This window comes from Colletotrichum spaethianum (genome assembly GCF_022836535.1).
Source record: "Colletotrichum spaethianum MAFF 239500 DNA, contig60, whole genome shotgun sequence".
NCBI lineage: Eukaryota > Fungi > Ascomycota > Sordariomycetes > Glomerellales > Glomerellaceae > Colletotrichum > Colletotrichum spaethianum.
In genome coordinates this window covers 157,832-179,797 of record NW_026054830.1, presented here as the reverse complement: position 1 = coordinate 179,797, position 21,966 = coordinate 157,832, and the positions used below count along the sequence as shown (strand labels likewise).

The 21,966-nt window shown below is 57.0% G+C and overlaps 5 protein-coding genes across 5 annotated transcripts; 3 read left to right on the top strand and 2 right to left on the bottom strand.

The window, feature by feature from the left end:
- Positions 1–665: 665 nt before the first annotated feature.
- Positions 666–944, bottom strand: ColSpa_12276 (uncharacterized protein; the record flags this gene model as incomplete). The annotated part of the gene is made up of 1 exon (XM_049278488.1): positions 666–944. One exon carries the CDS (start codon positions 942–944, stop codon positions 666–668), a length of 279 nt encoding a protein of 92 aa, XP_049134445.1.
- Positions 945–957: 13 nt separating this feature from the next.
- ColSpa_12275 (putative PH domain-containing protein) lies at positions 958–4,917 on the bottom strand (the record flags this gene model as incomplete). Its single annotated transcript, XM_049278487.1, has 1 exon — positions 958–4,917. The coding sequence occupies one exon, from the start codon at positions 4,915–4,917 to the stop codon at positions 958–960; it is 3,960 nt and encodes a 1,319-aa protein (XP_049134444.1).
- Positions 4,918–13,083: 8,166 nt separating this feature from the next.
- ColSpa_12274 (uncharacterized protein) lies at positions 13,084–13,386 on the top strand (the record flags this gene model as incomplete). Its single annotated transcript, XM_049278486.1, has 2 exons — positions 13,084–13,097; positions 13,134–13,386. The coding sequence occupies 2 exons, from the start codon at positions 13,084–13,086 to the stop codon at positions 13,384–13,386; spliced, it is 267 nt and encodes an 88-aa protein (XP_049134443.1).
- A 1,765-nt stretch (positions 13,387–15,151) lies between these two features.
- On the top strand, positions 15,152–15,957 carry ColSpa_12273 (uncharacterized protein; the record flags this gene model as incomplete). The annotated part of the gene is made up of 2 exons (XM_049278485.1): positions 15,152–15,582; positions 15,612–15,957. The coding sequence occupies 2 exons, from the start codon at positions 15,152–15,154 to the stop codon at positions 15,955–15,957; spliced, it is 777 nt and encodes a 258-aa protein (XP_049134442.1).
- Positions 15,958–18,346: 2,389 nt separating this feature from the next.
- Positions 18,347–18,544, top strand: ColSpa_12272 (uncharacterized protein; the record flags this gene model as incomplete). The annotated part of the gene is made up of 1 exon (XM_049278484.1): positions 18,347–18,544. The coding sequence occupies one exon, from the start codon at positions 18,347–18,349 to the stop codon at positions 18,542–18,544; it is 198 nt and encodes a 65-aa protein (XP_049134441.1).
- Between the last annotated feature and the right edge of the window lie 3,422 nt (positions 18,545–21,966).

Sequence of the window (21,966 nt, the reverse complement as noted above, 5' to 3'; positions counted from 1 at the left end):
GCCTCTCCCGCCTGGGTCTTCTTCGCAGCCATGTCACTGCGTCGTCCCTTTCTTGCCATGCACCCCCTCTACAATCTAGAGCTCGAGACATGAGGGGTTCTTTACATTCTTGTCTTGTCTTACGTAGGCTGTCCATCAGGTTGGCCCATTTCTACTTCCGTCTTGCGTTTCTCAAACGAGGATCGGGGCACGTGAGATCTTCATCCGCTTCTCCGCCGAGGTGAATTGATCCGGGGTACGGGTATTATCGACTAATTAAGCCTGTTGTTATTGTCCGTGTATCAGGTCGTCAATCCCATCGCATCATCGTGATCTAGGTTGTATACTCTAGTTTTCTCGCAACCTCCAAAACACCAGAATCCCGGCCGAGATAGCCGAGACATGCCCTCTAGTTTCTCGCCGGTCCGTCTTGGTCAATTGTCGCCTCGTCGCCCTACTGCAGAATCCCAAATGGTGCTATGGAATTGCCCAATGAACCCAACCGTTATCCAGTGGATCCCTCTCCAACTTAAACAAAAGACCCCAAATCAGGGCCTGCAAGTGAAGCGGCGTGTTTTGTACAATGATGAAATCAATAATTATCCTCCCAATCGGAGACAAACAGTAGACTGTGTGCGTTGACGAAAGCCTCCCGCCGCTTCCAAAGGTTCTGCAACCAGCTGTCTCTACAGACTCGCCAACGAGTTTCGCTCGCTCATTAACGCCTGGTGATCCAGCTTACAACTTCCGCAGTATGTATCGTACCACTCACGCAACGTCTCCTTCTTGCCTTCGTCCATAGCGGACGTCATGACCTTTTGGCTGCCGCTGCGCTTGGTCTTGGCGCCCGCCCCGTTCTCCTCCAGCACCATCTTGAGCTTGTCACAACGGACGTTCTCGTCCGCGAGCCAGTTTTCCCACTCTGACTGCACCATCTCCCGCTCGATACTGTTGACAATGCGCATCGCGACGAGCAGGTCATGTCGGTACGACCCGAGTCGCTGCCGTGTCCGGCGCAGCCGCCGGGCGGTTGCTCGGCTCGTGGCCGACGACAAGGTCGACCCCGCGTCCTCGTACGGAGCATCGAGATCGGTGGCATTTGCAACAAGTTGGAAAGTGGTGAAGCTGTGATGCGTTAGCGTGAGACTCTTTGTCGATCTCGCTCTGAACTAACCATGCGCTATCAGTAGGCCAGCTGCTGTTGTGGCCCACCGCCCCCGTCGCCTCGTTCAGGTCTGCCATGTAGATGGCCTTGCTCATCATCACGTTCGGCCCAACGCCAACGCGGCTCATGAACTTGACTGCCCGTCTCTCTGTCCACCATGTCGAGCTCTCCTTGGAGGTCAGGGCGATGTTTGTAAACGCGCTCACGGCAAGCACAAGGAGAATCAGTCTGTGAGCCGAGACAACGCTGAAGAGAGTCTTCACGGCTGCGATGGCCCACATGATGAGCGACGTTACCGCACTTTCGCCAAAGGAACGGAGCGTCTCCAAGAGCATCGCCGTCAGCGTGCGCGGCTTGATGAGCTGCTTTTTGGACGCCGCGGCGTCGGCTGGCGAGAACACGACGACTTGGGTCTGCTGCCCGATGTTTCCGTAGACCTGAATCGCCCGCTTCGTCCGACTGTGCGGGCCCAGCTTGCGCACCTGGTCTGTCGCTACGTCCGCTAGCTCTTCGGCATCGCCCTCGGCGTCGTTGAGAGCCTGGCGCTCAACCAAGTTCTTTGAGAACGTCGGCACCTTGGACCATTCGACCTTTGTGTAGATCGCCAGTTTGCACTTGGACTTGGCCACGTGTGTGATGACAACCTTGGTCACCAGCTTGAAGTCCTGCGAATGAGGAAGATGCCATGCCGTCTTGGTGTGCGTGACAACATACGTGACATGCTCCTGGAAAACGTCCATTGTCTGGTAGTCGACCACGTCCACGGTCTTGGGTCGGCCAATCATGTCCTTGTAGTCGAACTTGAAGTGGAACTCCCGCTTCATCCGGCCATGGTCTGCAAGTGCCCACGGGCCCTGGGCGATTTGCTGCGCTCTCCGTTCAAAGTAGAGCTTAGGGAAGACGAAGCTCTTGTCTCCGAAAAGCACGTGGAAGCACGCCTTGGCACTGATCTCGAAGTGCCGTTCCGCCACCTTTCTCTGCATGTCCTCCGGCTCAAACATGACTGGATGCGCAGGCACCTGCACCTTGGGAGTCTGTCGGGAGCCTGGGCCTGACACGCGAAGCCTGGGTCCGAATTGGCTCTGGCGTCTGGCGGGACGGCCAGAGTATGTGCCATCATCGAATGGTGTGTTTGAGGAAATCTCTTCCCAGCTCTCGACGCTCGGGCTGCGCTTGCTGTAGTCTTCGTATTCGAGGTTGATCAAAGCCCGGATGAGCTCTGACAGTTCCAACGGCTCCTCCGACTGGAGGTCGTCGATCAGCAAGTTCAGTCTTGCGTGCAGCAGTTGGAGATTGTCCAGGAATATCTTGATGGTGATTCTGGTGTACCCCGTCTCATTGCCATCCTCGCCGAGATGGAGGAAGATGAAGTCGCATTCCTTTCCAGGCGCCGCCGTGACTTCGGCAATGATGTCGAGGCTGATAGCATAGGCGACGACAAGGCCCAGCTGTTGTCCGTAAAAGTACATATTGTCGGGGGTGATGTAAATCCGACCGTTGCCCGCCAGCCCCTGTCCGTGCGATGGTGAGTCTTTGCCTGATGAACTTGACCAAGCAGCCCGGAAGACGAGGACAAGCTTCTCGTCGAGGGGGACAGTGGGGAAGAGAATGCGGAACTGATGATGCTGGATTCTTAACTCGGGCGGGTAGCCCGGGGGAAACGTCTCGGCCGGCTGTTTGAACGGCATTTGAGGCTGGTTGATTTTCGCATCGACACTGACCGTCTTTCTATGTCCGGTCGAGGGGGTCGGAGCCTTCTCTTCCCCGGGTTTGCCTATCTCACGGACGACTATTCCGAAAGGGTTCTCCTCGAGAAGCCCTGGAGTGTGAGGACGGCCCGGACCCGATCCGTACACGGTGCTCCAAGGACTGCTTCCCCAGTAGTTGGCGAGGACGGCGGTGGGCATGTGGCTGGTGTTGTCCCCTCCCATGCCCCTGTCGACGGAGAACATGACGGCTGTTCTGCTTAGATTGGTTGCTGCAGGAGGTCGAGCCAGTGTCAATGGAGCCAAAGTCCCGTGGACTGGGTCCTGGGCGGGTAGTCTTGAGGTCGACGAGTTCTTTGACCCGCCTTGAGGAGGAGAAGGGTACCCGGGGAGGTGGCCGTGGCTTGCTATCAAGCCCGCGATACCGCCGCTACCTGGTGCAGCAGCAGCAGCGACTGCGGCTTCAGCGCCGGCTCCAAATGTCGCTTTTCGGTGAAGATCTAGCTTCTGGATGATCCTCGCCGCATGATCACGATTGCTTTCTCCTTCTTCGCGAACCATTTCTCGACCTAGATCCCGTCCCAAAGCGGTGATGGAACGACGGGGCGCGCCGTTCACGTCGAAACTGGCACGACCAGCTATGTTGCCATCGGCTCCAGGAACCGGAAGAGTGCCGGCCCTGTCGAAGGCTGCCACAGGCTCTTCACCCGCGACCACCGCGTCCAAGGATCTCGCCGAGAACTCCGGAAGGGGAGGCGGCGTGATGGAGAAAGCCGGGTCGGTTCCAGCAGGCGAAGAGCTGCTATCTCTGTCCACGCTGGCTTCAAATGCTCTCTTCTTAGCGACCTCAAAGACCTCGAGCCACTCGGTGAGCTGGTTCTGAGTCTCTGCCTGGAGAACAAGCGTCTGGCTCTTCGTCTTTACCTCGAAACAGAATCTGCGATCTTCTGCGACGGCGGGTTTGGCGTTGCACAGAAGAACGCCAATTTCGTCGCCTTGCAGCACGCCTTGGGGGCTGTTGATCAGCCAGCCAAAGATGCCGTCTCGACAGTAGTACCAACGGCGGACCCAGTTGGACCTGGCCGGCTTTCCGTAGAGTGTTTTGAGGAAGAGCCAGCCCTGCTTCTCCGAAACCACGCCTGAGCTTTCTTGCGGCTGAACACTAACCGGGCCTCGGGAACCGAGGAACGGAACGGTCGAAGCACTGTAGTCCTCCAACTCTCGGGACGGCTTGAAGGCCTGGAGCGTGATCTCTCCAATATCGCGGCGGGCGATCTGTAGCTCCCTCTTGAAGACAAACTCTGTCGTTTCCATCTCCCGAGACCAGCCACGGATGCGGTCCATCTCCGAACCCCACTTTATCGAAGCGGCAGCGGCATCACGCGACCGCTTCATCTCTTTCCAAAAGTCGGAGCTGACACGAACAAGAAGCTTGTCAAGGCTGAAACGGATCTGCGGTGCGAGTTGGCAAAAGTCCATGGAGACCTTGAGGTATGCCTTTCGCGTCTCGTACACGGCGAACGCTTCTTCCCGGATGGCGGAGGGCTCCTTCGTCTTGGACTGACTCATATACCGGGCCATGGCCTGGTCGAAATTCCTCTGCGTATGCTCCAACACTCTCCTGACCTCCTTGAAAGAACGCAAGTCGGAGGCGACGAAAGACCGGATGGGTTCGACGGAGATGGTATCCATCTTTCGCACGGTCGACATGATCTGCGTCCACCATTCTCTGGATCCGTCGCTGATGCGACGCAGAGCAAGCAGCGTGTAATCGTGGTCGATGATAGCATCGGCTGTCGCGGCAGGCGGGAAGATCTTGGATAGGTAGGTGTTGACGCTCTCCTCGAGGGCTAGGACGTCACGAGTGACTCGGGAGGTTGACCGGACGTAGTCATCGAGCCATTTCTCGACATTGTCGATGTGCTCTCCGAAATGCTGAGCGGTAGACCGAAAGGTCGGCGAGTCGAGAGATGCTTCGTTCAAGCCAACGGGGATCGCAGGGCTTGTTTGTTTCTGCGCTGGGGTCGTTGCAGCCCCGGGGGCAGCCGCCGGAGCGGGCTCTGTCATCATATAGGAGTCAAGGCCGCTTCGAGTCGTTCAGATCGCTGTCTACAAGGATATCATCGGCGTCTTTGGTATGCAAGATGCATGCTCGGAAGGTCGTGTGCAGAGGATATTTCGAAGGAAGCGACAGGACTAAGATGCTAAGTGAGGTTGTGATGACGTCGGCGAATGCCGCATTTGGGAGGTTGCGACTTTTGGGAGGTGTGCTGTCAATGTCAAGCCTCGTCTGGAGAACAGGCTGAAGCCAGGGAGGAGAGGGCCAATGGGACAGCCTCGCTTCGCGCTTCACGCTCAGTCTTCACTGGCCGCTCCACTGTGAACTCGGCCGAGAGCACCCCGCAACTCGCTGTACCTAGCCACATTACCTACCCTGAGGGGACCAATACTCTAGTTCGGGCCTTAGCGAGAAGAAGTGGCCAAAGCTCCCCTTAGTGCCAATCCATGCCATTGATGGCACTGACAGCCCAGGCATCGACCAAAGGCGCCACTTCCCTTCCTCAACCCACAAACTTTTCGACGATCCCCCATCCTACTGTACGAGTTTTGGCATCTTGCGAAACAAGCTTGGGACATAGTTTGCACTTGGTAAAGTCTCAATGCGATGCTCTTTACGTTGGCCGATGGAGCTTTGCGGAGCTCGGCGGCGGCATGGCAATCCTGAGCGTGACACCCAGCTCATACAGAAGGACCATCTACACCTTACGAATACGCCCTTCACCTGAAGTCGCTCGGCACGCAGTAGCTGATGCAGTCTTCATTCGGCTGTCTATTACCTGAACCCACGAAACAACTCGAGGCAGTCATGACTTTTATCATACGAACAGGCTCATGCTTGCCTTGTGCATCGTCTCGATTCCGATACCGCCCCCAACGCCTAACATGCATGCAACCACACCAATCCTACTAAGGGTGTCTGCCACCGACTATGGCATCTGGGGCACAACAGCCATCCGCCGTCGAAATCGAGTCATGGAGAAGTCAACGAGTTGCATCAATAGCTGTCGTCAGATATTTGACAAGGACAGAGCTACATCAGAAAATCCCAACAAACCGATTCGGACTCCTTGATGTTTTGTCGCGTAAGGTGTACCCGCACCCACGCCCACCCCGTCAAACTTAGTCGAGCCTCTATGTTCGAAACACGGGGTCATGATGACTGGCCGGGACGTCGTCGTTATCACGACACACTTCCACGACAGGTAATCCCGAATCCCCGACCCAGCCCCAGACACTGGCTTGTTTCCGCAACAGGCTCTTCGAAGTGGGCTTTCTTGGTGAAACAAACTCCATCATTAACACTTGGGGGAAACAACTCTGATGGCACCATGCCGGCCAAGATTGGTATGGATTGTCGCGTGGCCGTTTCTGCATCCTCTCGGAGCCGCGTGGCTGTCGACAACAGACAACGGACCAGACTGTCTGGTGTCCTGTGCCAACGTCCAAGGAGGGAGGGTCAGGTCAATGCTAAAATGCCGACCATCAGCGAGTCAACGTCGTTGTTTTCTGCGGGCAGCACAGCCCCTCAGCCCCTCCCGCGTGGTCTCTCCCTTATGCAGAATCGAGGTCCGGCGACCACTAACAAGCAATCGGCTTAAAGCGATCAGCGGGTCTTCTGCATCGGTAGCAGCACATTTCAGCTGTTCAAGGGTGCAACTCGTGCCCAACCACGGGGCCCCCGTATTCAGCATACTATGTACGACCAACGTAGGTCCCCTGAGTTGTGCATTTGCTAACATGCATTTTTCGGGAACCCTCGACTCCTCGCACTCTTCAAGGTGCCACATTATCAACCTGCTGTGTCTCCCAATCTCAGTGAGGAAGAAATGGCAGGCTCCCTCCACCCTCCTCCACCAGTCTCCCGGTGCCTGCGCCACACGCGGATCTCCAATAGTGGGGCTTTCGCCACACCGTCTCTCCTAATGCCGGCAGGCCCTGTTCTTTTTTTGGACACCTTTCGGAGCTTCGAGATCTGGGGAAACCTTACGATCGTCGGTTCTCGGTGGGTGTTGCCATTCCACCATCAGAGAAAGACACGCACCAGCTCATCCGCCGCGCAAGCCTTGCCGCGCTTTTGCAGGCATGCTGAGTGTTGTTTGCGACACGCGCTCGACGTGGCAGCGTTCAGCATTCGCTGCAGCTTCGGAATGGGCCAGGCACGATAGTTGGTGGCGACTATCGGTACAACTCAGCTCAAAGACCAGGAATGCCCTCCCAAGGAATACTCATGCGAAACAAACAAACATGCTTACTGCTTGGCTCAAGGCTTGCCCTGCTTTTTTGGATACTGTTGAATTGACTCAACAGATATTGACTACGCAATGCGTCGCCTGTGATGGGCAATTCTCCTAAAGTCCAGCGATGCTCAACGCATAGGACGCCCTCCTAAATCCAGACCACTGCGAAGACTAGAAACGAATGGCAAGGCAGAGATGCCATCTTGCAGGAGATTGGTTTCGGTTTTCGAGCTGTATTACTCCTCGGCGTTTTTCGACTTGACGGCCATTACCTAAAGACGAAGTGATCTCCTTCCCGCGCAACCGTGCGGCAAAGCAGGGTTTACGGGTCGCGGGTCTATCCACTGGGGTAGGGATCAGCCTTGCAACACGGCGACGCCGGAACCGACACGGCTCGTGAAGCTTGGCTAGGTGCACTTCTGCCCTTGTAGACAACACGACGGCAGGCCTGTCAAGGCTCAAACGCTGCGGACGAAAACCAGCATCACACATCTCGGCGGGTAAACTCATGTGACCTGAGTCAACTGACGATGACAAGCGGTCACGAGCTTTGGCAGGCCGGCGCGCACTGGCTGCTGTCATGCTGGCAATCAGACTCCTGCACTCCTGCAGAGCAGACGCGGCAAACGGCGGACCCGCCTGCGTCAATGACAGGCGAGGGCCGCGGGGGCCAAAAATAGGCAGTCAGCAGACTTACACCAGTGCCTCCGCGGCGTGAAGGTCGCCTTCTGCCGCGTCTACGACCGAACAAACGCCGCCCCCCCAGGCGAGCATTCAACTCCGTCTGAGGTGTCATTGTGAACCCACCCACTGGCTCGCCGCGATGCCGCCGTCGGGTCGCAAAACAGCCAGCTACCGGCAGCACGGTATCCTGGCAGTAACAGGGGATAACTTCGTCAACCTTCTTGGCAAAGTAGTCAATTTCGCCACAAGCCCAATACGTCGCGATAGAACGCCCCAACGGACGACAACGCGGCAGGTAGCCCTTGTTTGCTTTCCGGGCACGTTTCTGGGCAATGACCCCTGGTTTGAGTCAAAGTCGAGTAGGTCAGCGTTTTGATGGCTTGGTTGAACGGCAGATTGGTTGGCGACCGATCTCTATCCGCTTCTGAAGAGGTTCGAGAACGGTTGCTTCTGCAGCATGGCACCCGTAGACGGGACAGGCTCGTCCCCTATCTGGGTATCTGGTCTGTAACTCTCTCCTGATGCCCATGACCTTGGGTGTTCTTCTCCTTAACCCTGACACGAAGGCGTTGCGCCATTAACAGGTTCATCATTACTCGGCTAGCCATCGCTGCATGCTTAAGGGGAGACCCCTCGGGGCCTCTTGACTCCAACCGTCTCTCCTCATCATGGACTTGAGCAGTATACAGTCCGCTATTGGTCAAATATAATGGATGATATTCGGTATTTTTGCCAATCACGATCGAGGCTTTCGGCCTGTTTCCGTCTAGACCCACATCGGCCAAATCTGGCTGTCAGCTCAGCAACCAATGAGGTAATAGAAACGGGCTTTTTGGCAGACACACCTTAGCTCACCTTCCGCCGCTAGCAAGGGCAGCATCCCTGTAAGAAGCCATCTACAGGCTGTCGTTGATCGATGTCTACACCCTCGACCGACCAGTCTCTCCCCACAGCTCAGTTGGAGCCAGTTCCATTTCGACGAACCAACCCCTTCGGCTCGGTGTCCATGCGAAGTTTAGAAGGGAGGAAGGAAGTACCACGCTTCTGGACAACGCCCTCCAAGCCAGTTCTTAGACGGAACAACAACTCTGCCACTACGGTACGCCGCGCCGTCTGGTGTCATTCCCCCTCACAAGCGGAGCCCGGCCGCGATGGCAGGTGGGTGAAGCTTAGCGATGGTTCCTTTGGCGGTTCCTCCAACGGACTCCTGGGCCGCTCCAATCATGACACTGCCCTGAGTGTCGAGAAAGTCGAGCCGGTCCAGCAACTACGACTTTGCATTCGAAAGAGGTCCGAGCTGCAGATAGGGATGGCCAGTCAATGTCCGATATGATGCCATGTAGCTACGGGGGCTACCCGCCGTCGCGGCCGCGCCTGCATCGTTTCAGAGACGATCTTCTGCTAAGACCGACATGATGCAGGGCGACAAGCAGAAGTGTCCTGTAGGCGCATGCGAGTCATACTGCTACTAATGTTCAAGACGCGAGGTGAACAGCGTCTGGACCACACGACTGGTCAATACCGAGAGACGGCGGCATGACGATTGCCAAAGGCCGTGTTGTTCATCTCCGAGAAGGTCTCATCTTAGCCGGTTTCGATCGTCACGAGCAAACCCCATCGCGATGGCAGTCTTGGTCGCGGTGACGGCGCAAGGGGTTTGTCGATGGTGGCAACAGACCTGTCCCCGATCTGACAAGCAAGAAACGAGCCGGACGACACAATCATCAAAGGTTGACGAATCTGGTGGGCTGCATAAGCGCAGCCAGCCAACGGAAGCTCAGGATAGCTTCCTAGCGGCAGACGGGTTGAGAGACTGCGAATTCTCATGCACCTGCATGATATAGCACAACACCCAAGCCCATTTCCGGCTAACAAAAGCCCCGGACCTGCGTGGGCGTGTGCGGCAGAGCATGAAATCACATATTGTTCCAATCATGGTTCACCCTCGCGATGATTACACACTGGAAGTCCTACGCCTCGAGCAGACCTGATACTTCGCAAAAGAGCAAGGTGCATGGCCAAGGAACAGGCCACTCAGTGAAGGGCGGGATGGGCAATGTCTACAAAATGATATATCGAAAAAGCCCGTGCTGGTAGAGGTTGGGATCATTCGAAATGCCGCGGAAGCACAACCCACGGCCCCGGTGCAGACCACAATGGTCCCGGTCAGCAGTGGTGGTGGCATCCGAGGAAATGCTACTATAGTAAACACCATCTCGTCAAACGAAGCGCCCGGAGACCTGCGCGGATGTGGAAGTCGTCACGCAGTCGCCTCTTCTTGCCCCCCCCCCCCCCCCCCCCCCCCCCACCTTGCTTGAGCTTGCTCCCTAAGGGGGAGGAGTTGGCAGCTACGGAGCTGGGACGGACCCTGTGGTGGTGAGGACAGGGGTGGCTTTCCACCGAGAGACATAGTACATGTGAAAGAAGGCGCCTGGTGTTGGTGGGTGCCGGCAAGCAGGGGTAAGCCTTCTCTGGGACAGAAGCATTCCTGACAGCAGTGACAAGTGTCGTTCTTTCTTTTCTGACAAGCCGCTGGCCGGTAAGACTCTGACAGTTGGGCTACCCACCGGTGCTCGTACTAAGGTGACGGTTCGTGCAAGGGCAAACGACGCTAGACCTCGGCGATGTCTCTCCTCGGGCCTGTCTCTAGCCGGAGAGACACTGATCCAGGATTGCAATCCAGAGGGTATGACGACGAGTTTGTCGCGGGGTTTCGCAAATCAGGACAATCGGCCGTGGACTTTTGCAAGTGCAACAGACCACAGAGAGGAAAAGCATAACTGTACGGCGGAAAAGTATTGATGGTACCTAAAGAGGCGCGTCCCTTTTGCAGGGACGGTACTTGGCCCTCGGGTGGCGGGGACATGCGATGACGGGACGATGAAATGAACAAAAAAAATTCTGGCAGTCCGGATTCCATCTCACGACCCAACCGAGAGATAAGGCATCTTTCGAGAAACAAGGAGGAAGAAGCGGCAATCGTATTCGCACTAACTAGCGGAGCACATTGGTCCATGGGGCGAAGTACGACTAGACGCAGAGACGACGACTCACTTGCCGTGTCTGGATATTAGCAGAGGACGTATCGGGTCGCTACCAAGGCCCGAATTCTGGACCTCATCAGCTCGATCTTTGCACGTGCCGCGGGCTACCAAGGCCACAAGAGTGCAGTATACGAATACAGCAGACTCGTCAACTTGGCCACGACAAGACGAGGCGCACAGACGGTCAGGCTTGAGGCCGCCTGAGCTGCCAGCTGGACGGGAGGCCACCTGGCGCGTACATCACCACCTCACAACAGTGCGTCCGGGCCGTCTGGATTCTGGCCCGAAGTACGTGAGCTTGCAGGAAGAAATAGGTAACCAAGACCCAAAGAAAACCAAAGATCATGGAGTATCCGAGAGCCTTGACAGGCCGCTTGGCGGGCTACCGACGAAGCCACAGGCGTGCTACGCAGACCCGCAGAGCAGGGACACACGGACACTAACTTGAAAAAGAACCGAGCAGGAAAAATTCGGATGCGGCATGGCAATCCTGGGTGAGATCCAACCCGCAAGAAGCAACGACGTCGTTCTGCACGAGGCACGGTACATGTGCTTGGTACCGGACGTGAGGCTTGCGCCCACGCAGTAGCAGTGGCTTTCGGTGCCGTTCAGCTGCGCTTGCTGGGAAAATTCCTGCCTGCGGGCTCCATCGGCTCCCATTCGCCTGGCCTCCTCGGATTCTGTCATTGAGCATATGCAAGTCGCAGCACAGCCCCTCGTCTTCCGCGGCCCGTCGTCTCTGCCCAATCTTTGTGGCTTGTAGTTGTTGGTGTTTTTTTTTGGGGGGGGGGGGGGGGTTTTCCGCCGCCGTCGCTCCGCCGTCGCTTTCGCTTCATGTACCGTAGTAGCAGCGTGTAGGGATGAAGCAGTCGAGTGCGTTGTGTTTTTAGTGAACTCTTTTTTTAGAGAGCGCCCCATCAATTTGGCTCCAGAAAAAGCGGGAAGATTTACAGTTCGCTTCTCTCTTCATTGCCACCAAACCAAAGCTGGCCGCGAATCTCTGGACTGGGATCGGGCTCGGGGGAACACGCACGACAATCTGAAGCAGCGTGTCGCTCTCGTATGTAGCGTACACTTTGGGTCGACAGATACCTTGTATTTACATGGGCGGAATGGATCAGAATCAAGGGTACGGTAGGAACTCTGTTCAGACCCCGAAGACAGATGGACGATGTACCAAAGCGTCGAGCGTTTTGCGCCGCACCCGTACCCAGGCCCATAGGAGAGGATGTCTCTGCCTTGCCATGCCCCGACCTCGCCCAGCCTTACCCGGGGTCGCCTTGAATGCCGAGGGCTAGGTGTGTTTCTTTTTGGCCATATGTCGCCTCCTTTGCCTGGCATAGGAGAACCGGGCCCGAGGTCGTCAGTTGCTGATCACCTTCCGGGGTTCAGTGGTTCTGGCACGTCCTTCTTGGAGACCCATAACCGACTGTGGCGTACGCCGGGGCAAGCCAGACCACGCAACACTTCACACAACACACTCCAGCCAGAAGCCGCGGACTGTTAAAGTCTCCCCAGGCTAGACCGCTCTAGGAAACATGGGAAACAGTCGCCCGCAAACCTTGGTGAAGAAGGAAAAGCGGAAAGAAGCAAACGAGACCGTTTAAGAAACGTCCCGACTCAGCGGGTAGCCTGAGCCTACTGTAGCCACCTCGGCTCAGTCAGCACCTCACCATCAGTTATCGGCGCAAGGTTTCGCTATATCAAACTCACAGCGGAGAAGAGGAATTTCAAGTGGTAGCACCAAAAAAAAAGAAAGAAAAAAGAAAGGACGGGCCCAAGCTTGCGGAGCGCGCGCGCGCGCGCAGATGACGGCACTAAAGCAGCCATGGGATGAATACCTGGCCTACCCCAGGCTATCTGACGATCCTGCCTAGGTATGCATGCCAACTCTGTCAACCCTTGCCTTTGCCTCACTCGCCTGCTTTTGATGTACCCAGCCGACGACGGACGGTGGCTGAAGACACGGCTAGCTGTTCGCTCGGTCCATGCAGGGCAACGACAGAGTAATGCCGTGAGAGGGGACGAGAGGGGGGGGCGCTGGATCAAGGCAAGCTAGGACTCGAGGCGAGGATGAGGTTGGTTGGCAAGTGGGCGAGAAGACGACGCCACGAAGAGCGCATGAAGGGAATGACGGCCCTCGACGGACTCGAGAGGCCAACGGCCAACGCAGGTCCATGCTTGCTGGGGTCCTCCAATCCACCATCATGGACGTGTGTGTGTATGTGTGTTCACCTGGACGTCGTCTACGATGTAGGTCGAGGGAGGAGGCATGGGCTTTCGGATGCCTCACAGACTCGACGAGGACCAACAGCGACGCCAGCGACGCCAGCGCCAACGCCAACGCCAACGCCAACACCAACGCCAGGCCAGCAGACATGGCTTCAGCTGGCAGGTCCTCCCCGCCGCCGCCGCCTCCGTCGGTGGTCTCAGCTCCACAGCGTCCCCTCGATGGGCGCAACGGGGGGCCCATTGTAAACTACAGTAAAATGGATGGAGCCCCCGGGTGAGGCGACAAGCAGACCTGGAATCCGGCCCAAATGCATGCACCGCGCACCGGGCCACCATGCCGTGCCCTAACCTGAGGCCTACCTGTACACACTACCCGTTGCCAGCTGCATACTATGTACTAGTCATACTATGTAACAGCAATACTAGGTACTACGGTATGGTATGTACAGGTAGTAGGCCAGCAACGTAGCGTCGGCCTGCCTGCCTGGGGCCTTGTCCTTGGACGACGGGAGAAGTACCGGCCCGTTTCTGGAGAAGTACCTGCTAAAAGTACCTATAGCAGGTACCTGTAGCCCTTTCGATGCCTTGGGGGGGGGGGGGGGAATCCGATGCTACTGCACAGCGCGCTGCGCTGCCCCCGCCGGCGTGCATCGTTCCATGGATCTTTCGTCTTTGCCGTCCACTGGGCAGTTGCCGTCCCCCTCCCTCTCGTTCCGCCTGTGTCTCTCCCGGCCTCTGGGCCTCTGACTTCTGACTTCTGGTTCCGTCCTCGCTCCACTTTGCTTCTCCCGCTGCTCGACGTCCCTCGGCCCTCCCTCCGGGCCCTCCTTCCCCTTCTCCCACTTGTCATTCACTCACTGTCTGCCCCATGCTCCTTGCTCCTTGCTCTTTGCACCCGTAGTGTACCGCAGCGTGAGGAGGAACCTCCCACACCCCCCTCCCACACCCTCCCCCCTCTCTCTTTTCTTGCGCCTTCCCACCTCCTCCTGTGGCCCATGGTCCATGGTCCATGGTCCGCCAGCCGAAAGCCCACCAGCATGGTCGAGGCAAATGGGGGGAAGAGCGAGAGAGACAGAGAGAGCAATGTGCGAAGCGAGAAGAGAGGGAAAATCAAAGACAGAGCCCCGCGTACCCCGGTACTTGACCTAGCCGCCCATCGCACCCCTGCCCAGCACGTCTGATCAAGTCTCGGGTACCCAACCTTCACCGCAACCCAGCCGCAGCGCACACCAAGCGGAACTAAGATGCAGTCACCAAGGTACCTTGCTCTTCTGTGATAGGGCCCGACTGCGCTGAATGGGGACTGTTCTCGACTGGACAGTGAGCAGACGCAGGAGGGTAGTGTAATAGTAGAGGGCAGACAAAGTCCCTCGTCGGGTCGATTATAACACCCCACCACCCTCGCACCACATCCAGTCTCTTCTTACCCTCCCTCTTCCTTCTTCACGAGCTCTTCGTCCACCATCTTCTTCTTCTTATTCGCGGTAGCAGGCGTGCAAGCCAAAAACATCCCTTGTTGTATATCTTCTTGGGACCGCCCAGCTCCGTCATCACTTGTTTCCTTTATTACTTCATTTTCCCTCCCCATCTATCCATCCTCCTCCTCCTCCTCCCCCCGGTTATCGAGGCGCCTGACAAAGATTCAAGATCAAGACCTAGAACCCCCCGTCCACAGCTACCGACAACACCACGAAAAGGTCCTCTACTACGATATACCTCTTGACGAAAACCGGCTTCTTCTTTTTTTTTTTTCCGTCTCATCACGCCAAAAAGTCTTTCCTCGCCTTTCTACGGATCCCCCACTCCCCTAGAAACCCTCCGCACAAGATGCCTGTCCAGCTGCTACCGGCCTCGGCGGCGGCTTTTGCCCCAAGAGCCTCATCAGTCAACGTCGTGCTGGGATCCAAGGTCGAGCCGTGGTTGACTCAGACACTGAAGCGCATCAACCGGGTCAAGCGCCCTCTCAACAGCGTCCCGCAACACCAAAGATGTCTGACCGAGACTCTGTCCTCGCCCAACGCCATCTGGACTCTCACCTCCATCATGCTCCCCAAGGCCCCGGAATCCGACTTGCGCCAGGACTCCAACCCCCTCGTCGAGGCCCTGTTCAACTACCAGCTTCTCCACATCGAGGCCTACATCGTCCACGTCGACATGGTCCTGCGCAACGAGGTTGCCTTCAAGCTGACCACAGACTCGATAGACGCTCTGGTCGAGTACCACAAGGAGATCCACTGCGTCGACTCCAAGGCAAACACGTACGACTGGTCTGAGAAGGACCAGCAGTGCAAGAAGCTGCACGAGGACTTTGTCCAGGCCATCAACAAGTTTGTCTACCGCACCCACGTCTCCGCCTTGGAGGGTCTCGAGGAAGAAGGCGCCGGCGAGTTGCTCTCCGGCAAGAGCGACGAGGTCAAGAGCAACATCATGGGCCTGATGAAGCCCCTGCTGCCTCCTCCCCCCGCGTTGTCGACGTCATCAGACAACCTCCCCTGCTCCCCAGCTCACCCGCAAACGCAAGCATCTGGTCGCAACCCCCTACGCCAGCCCACCTGCCCGCCGTCGACGCGTGGAGGGTCCTGCCCTCGAGCCCCAGCATCGCATCAACGTCTCAGGAATCAACACCCATCTGGGCCAACATCGGCATGAGCGAGGTGCAAATCCCCTCGCCGACGCCGTCCTTCACCCAGCCCTTTTCCACGGCCGGCTTCTACTACAGTGCACCGGCGATCACGGCGCCCATCCCGGCGCTGCCGCTTCCCAGCATGTTCACGCCGCAATGCGGTGTGAGCGTCGGCTACGGCGGCTTCGGCTGGGATCGCTACCAGGAGTACGCAACGACAATGTGACAACCAGCGCCCGTCACGACTGAGAGCGACCCCGTCGTCACGACCTCATAGCATTGCCAAGGCACGACTGGTCCATGTTTCCCGGAGAAAAGTTGAAGTCCTCTCGGTTTGCTCGGCATAGAAATCATCCACAGGCATATCGGCGTTTTGCATCAACAAGGGGGGAGCGAACGGTGTTACGAGATGTCGCGAGGCCAACGACGAAACAAAAAAGATATAATCCGGGTTTTCCTTTGTCGGCAGCAAGCGAGCGTTTGATTTTTTTTTCATTATTCCGTCTTTTCGATATCCGGGGAACAACAACCACCACTCACTCTGCCGCAAGCTCGGTCACCTTTTCATTCGAAATGATCTCATCATGGCTGGGCCCGGGGCGGGCATTTGAGTGCATTTACATTTGGGGGATTCCTGAACATAGGCGGCTTGTGTCTCATACTTGATCTCTTTTTTTTTTCCTTTGGGTCTTCTCTCATCTAAACAAGAGGAACACGCAGCAATGCAACACCCCCGCTCGGCTCCAGGCCTGGAGCCCGAGACAGAAGAAACCGACACCTTGGATTCTCGATTCCCCCGTTCTGGATTTCAGTCTTCCTCCCCCTTTTTTTTTCGTCCATTTTTGGTTCAAGAGGCTTTCTTAGAGATACCCCCATCGGCATTACACTGGATCGGAAGATACCAACCGCTGCGCATTTGCTTTCTTTCATTTCCTTGGGCTTGGGTTCCTGTCTTGCGGATGATTCACGACGACCGTTCCACGACGAATGACGAAGATTCACGACTGCGCGATGAACGATACGGATCAAGAACGACGTTTCTCCGGGCTTGATGCCACGACATACGACACTCTTGATTCTTTTTCCGCTTCGCACATGTTCTCGGGTTTTCGGTTTTGGCGGCAAAGACTTGCAACCCGGACTGGATCCAATAATGGCAACGCTCTTTCGCACAAGGTCGATCTGCAAGAAAAACAATCATCTCGTAGCTGAGACTTTGGCCGTATCTGGCATACGGCCGTCGAGGCAGACACTGGCTTGTCGACAGGATCTTGGCTGCGGCCGCCTCCCACGCAGGGGAGGGCGGCCGGCATGGAAGTGAAGGAGGGGTGGGATCAAACCAACAAAACAACAGAAGCTGGGCATCGCGGAAAAGACGTCCTGCTGCGCAGGATACGATGCAAAGACCTCTTGCCGAAGCCTTGGACTCTGCTCTCACCACGACGACGACGACGACACGCGCCCGCTCGACTTGCGCGGCAACGACGAACCCACACCAGGCCATGCTGATTACCCCACCCGGGGCTACAAGTACGACACTACGGATCCTGCTAGCCGGGGCTGGACGTGAACGGAACGTAGTCGCCGGGATGGGGGTCATTGTGTGGATTTCTGGGGAAAAGGGGGGTCGCGCCCGCGGCAGCTTTGGGCTGGGCGGATGTGGTCAGTGGAACAGAGGCTTGAGGCGACATGTAGTCCGCTCTCCTGCGTGAAACCCCCTCCTCCCTCCTCCTCCGCGCCGCCGAAGAACGTTCGGAGAAGCAATGGATTGCTTGGCCGGAAGGGGGGAAGGGGGCTGAACAAGTCGTCGGAAAGACTTTGGGATTCTGGCCTTGCTGCGCATGACAGACCTGACTTTCCGGCGGCAGAGGGCGCTGGAAACTCTTTTTTTCTTTTCTTTTTCTTGGTGAATGGGAAGTATGGGCGACTTGGCAACCCTGGAGGTCCCGGCCAACGTCTGGCTTACACGCAGCTCAAACGGGTTACTCTTTTTTGCATTTTCAGCTAGTAGTTAATCCGAACAAGATTTGTTCGACAAATACGTGGTTTGGCATCGTCCCTTTGTGTGATGTGACTAGTGTGTTGAAGAGAGTGTGTGAGTGCAAGTGTGTGGGTGAGTAAGATGGAAGAGTACAAGGAAACAAACACCCCCCCCCCCCTTTCTTGAGACGAGGAGGGAACGACAAGAACAGAGTTGGGACGCTCGCATGTTCACGCAATTTCGGGAAAAAATCAAGAAAACGGATCTGCCCCTCCAACACGTCCAGCTGGGGGGGGGCCGAGGTGGTGTAGGCTTTTTGCACCACGTTCTCCCTTCCCCCCTTCGAGCCAGAGCCGGAGCCGGAGCCAGAGCCTGGTTCCCCCGCATCCTGCGCTCTGCAGGCTGCGTCGTCCTCTATTTCCGGCATCAAGTTTCGACGGGACCCGCCCCTTCCTGCCGCAAGCGAGATGCCCGTCGCCTTGTTGCGCCGTTTCTCCTTTGACGGTGCCTTTTGTTTCTTGACAGGCACAGCTGGGCGGGCATGTGGCGCGATTAGGGGACGGGGGGACTGAACGAGACAGGAGAGAGATGACGAGCCAGCCCGCCCGCCAGACGGGACCATGCCCCGGTGACGATGCCCTCAGCCGCGGCGTCCGACCAGCTGTCGAACGTCGTCTCGGCGGGTGGTTTCCGCTGGGGCATCCTGATCTCGCGTCCCGCGTCGGCTCTCCCCGCAGCCTCGGGAGCAAAGCATGCGTGTCCCGGCGGGCTCCGGCAGTGGGAGGGCCGCGACGCGACGCGACGCCTGGCTGTCGGGCGACAACCCTATTAGACATTGTAGCCGTCATGACTTTGTCCGAGGGCATCGACAGCCCAGGTCCTTCTGCCTCTGGGAGGCCGGACGGCATCTCGGGGGGAGGGGTATTGGGGGGGGGGGGGGGGGGGGGGGGGCTGCGCCGGTTTAGGCTTATTTCTCACACGCAGGTAAGACGCGGCAGGGCGCTGTTTAGCAGCACGGGCTGGCTCTCCAGGGGCGGCCGAGCGCTGGGCGCGAGGTTCTAGAAGACGGGGTTCATGGATGATCGGCGCCCATCACTGATCACCACCAGCGTCTCAGCGCTTGCTGCCGACGAGCGTGAGTGATCGTCGCTGGGCCTGGGCCGGGCGTGCTCTACGACGCCCAGCCCAGCTTACACTCTCGCATGTGGTATATACTATTACATGGGGGCATGCACACAACACCGGCCACACACTCACACCAACCCCTTTCGGGACACGGTCCAGCTGCGAAGTCGGCCCTTTGCTGGCCGGGCTGGCGCTCGCACAGACGGGGAACGTATAAACGCCGGAGCAAATTTGGTCCTGTCAATGTCGACAGGCAACGCCAGATGTAACGGCGGCCAGATGAGTTCAACCGGTCCCCGTCCCCGGGTTAAGGGGGCGGGAACTTTTGACGAGACGGTTTCAACCACGAAGCTGGACCTTCTGGTTACGAGACGCAAGGGTTACTATGACTATGACAAGTGTAGAAACGGAGCGAGGGAGACGAGGGATCGGAATCCGCAATTGTCTCGGCCTCTGCAACCCGGCCGAATTTGGAGACGGGGTGGGGAGATGGTGTTCTCCAGGGTAATAGTATTTGATATATAAGATTTGGATTGGCATCTATCATGTTTAGGAGGGCAAAGGTTACGGTGACAGGGTCGCGTCGACTGATGGCTTCTGGGGATGGACCATCCGGCGCTGAGATGTTTGAGGCTGCAATGAGTGGCGAGTTACGCGGCCCTGCTGGATCAACGCCTTGGAAAACGCTACGCGAGGGGGCCAAGGGACGTCTGGGCTGTTGTTTATTCTTGGGCAAGGTTTGGGCCGAAGGTCCCCAAGGGGAAACGCGACGTTGAATCTTGATTATTGGGCATTTGACTTTTGGGCGTCTCCATGGCCAGCAAAGATTTGCTGCAACCTGGCAGGCAGTGTTGGGCTCGCTGTGCGTGGAGCGGCTGCGTGGAGATGACGGGCGGGCGACGCATGAAGAAGGGATCTGCTCGGCGGCTAGCCGAATCAGGTTTCCTCTGGCTTTCCTCTCAAGCGGAATCCGCGTGCCGGCCGCCAAACTCTGTAGAGACTGAGGCCGCGATATCGATGGAGTTGAGTTTTGGCGGGCCAGCTCTAGCTTCTCGCGTCAGTAACGTTCCATGTGCTGAATCGGTACCTAATCGACAACGGGGGAGGAAGCGACGGCAGTGACAAGGTCACAAGGCACTGACACACTTCAAGGGGTAAACCTGGACACGGTGAAGGACAGCTGCAGACAGGGGGGATGTGGCTTGCCACTCACGGCTAGCAGGGATGAGAGCCTGAGTTGCGGCTGAGTCGCCAAAAGGGGATGGGTGGGCGCGTGTGTCGCAATACTACGCATTCTATCGACGATATGTTCCCGCTCGTTGACGGACGGCAAAGTGTGGTGGTGGTGGTGGTGGTGTTGGTGGCTGTGCAGATTGCGCTCCAAACCCCATCCCACCTTAAAACGAAACGTTTTGTGGAGAAGCAGAAACGGGAATGCCGTTTGAAATGGTGCGGAGAGGCCTGCGCCCGCATTGGTCGACGTACGAAACCAGGGTGCAGAACGGGATGCGCTACGGAGGACAGGTTCTTGATCGAGATGCCTGCCAGGTCTGTCAATCCCACCAGATGGAGATGGCCTGCGGTTGTGACCGAGACTCGGATTTTGCTTTATCGCTCTGCGCCTCGTCATTGGATCGCCTCCAATGGGCGCGATCTGACATGGTCCGGTGAGGGAGACGCCTGGCAAAGGCATTGGGTACCGTTCGAGGGATCTGCGATGCCGAGTTTGGGGTCCTTCCGAGATGGCTGATGTGCCAGCCGTGTCCCGGAAGGGAGTGACAGATCGCATGATTAACTCGGTGCGCCTAGTTAGGGATGACACGGCACCAAGACAACACTCGTCGAGACTGCTACAACAAGTGAAGAGGGTTTGCAATGCAAATGGGTTGGCCGTCGTAAGCCTGGATTGACACCGGGCCCCCTGGCTGTGAACATCGGTGGAGGCGGCGTTGGTATGCCTAGCCAACGCCCGACGTCCGAACTTGGGTCCATGGCACGGAGTACAGCATCGACGGCCTGCAGACGGCTTGTTGCGCAGGCAGGGATGGTCAAGATCCCCAACGTTTGTGCCTGCATGCAGGCTGCAGGATCTTGACGAATCCCTCATCGCATTTTGACAAATTGGATGTGTTTCGCAATCAACCGAATGGGAGAGCTTATTCAAGCTCGTAAATCACCTGCGTCGAGGGTGGAGGCGCCGTGGTCAGACTGCGTTGCCCGGGGCATGGGTTCTCTACCGCGCTGCTTCACGACATTAGTGATGCGATGCGATGCGCGTGTGGATCGCGTTTGTGAGCTTTTGGTTGCCCAAAGTGTTAAAGGCGGCGTCAATCTGACTGTGTTGCTTTGGTCCAATCGCAGTCGACGGTACCGATCCTTGCTGATGCAGGCATAAGCAGCGGGATGCCTGGGCTTGCGTCAGTAAAGCCGTTAGTAACCAGAGGAACTAGATACTTGAATTGATATCTGAATCCCCCGTTAGCGATGCAGTACCCAGACACATCCCGGCTGGCCACCACCGCCTGTGTCTAGATATGTCCTCTGAACCATGGTATCGCACATCGATCGGAGCGTTTGTCGCTTGTGGTGCCTTGAAACGGGGGTATCAGACTGGAAAACCTGGATGACATCGGCATCCTTCCTAGTTGTTGCTGGTGTGTTGTGCGTGCTTAGAACGCAGGATGCTGTGGGGAGGGCGTTTCCTTTTGCATTCTCTGTTCTTTCCCATAATCAACGCTTATTGCCTGTTGGCGAAAATACGCAAGAGTGATGCAGGTTGACCTATTACCCTCATGATCAGAGGAGCAACTACGAGGTTGGTCCCTACCGGGCAGGAATGGATGCGGGTGTGTGTCAAGGGTTGGCTTGGGGGCACTTGCTCTAACCCAAGGTCCACTATCGAAGCCAAGGGCAGCGAGGGATTCCGTCTTTGCACTTTATTAGCCTGGAAACGACGATGACGTTGCGAGGAAAGCAGAAGAGAAGTCATGGGCACTTCATTCATGCTCACACTGCCTCGACCATGAACCTCCTCTCTGGGAGAAGCACCACCAAAGTCACAGCCAGTCACCCCGTCCGCCATGCAGGCAAGCTGGGCAAGTGCTAATTGTTACCTTTCATGCCAAGTTT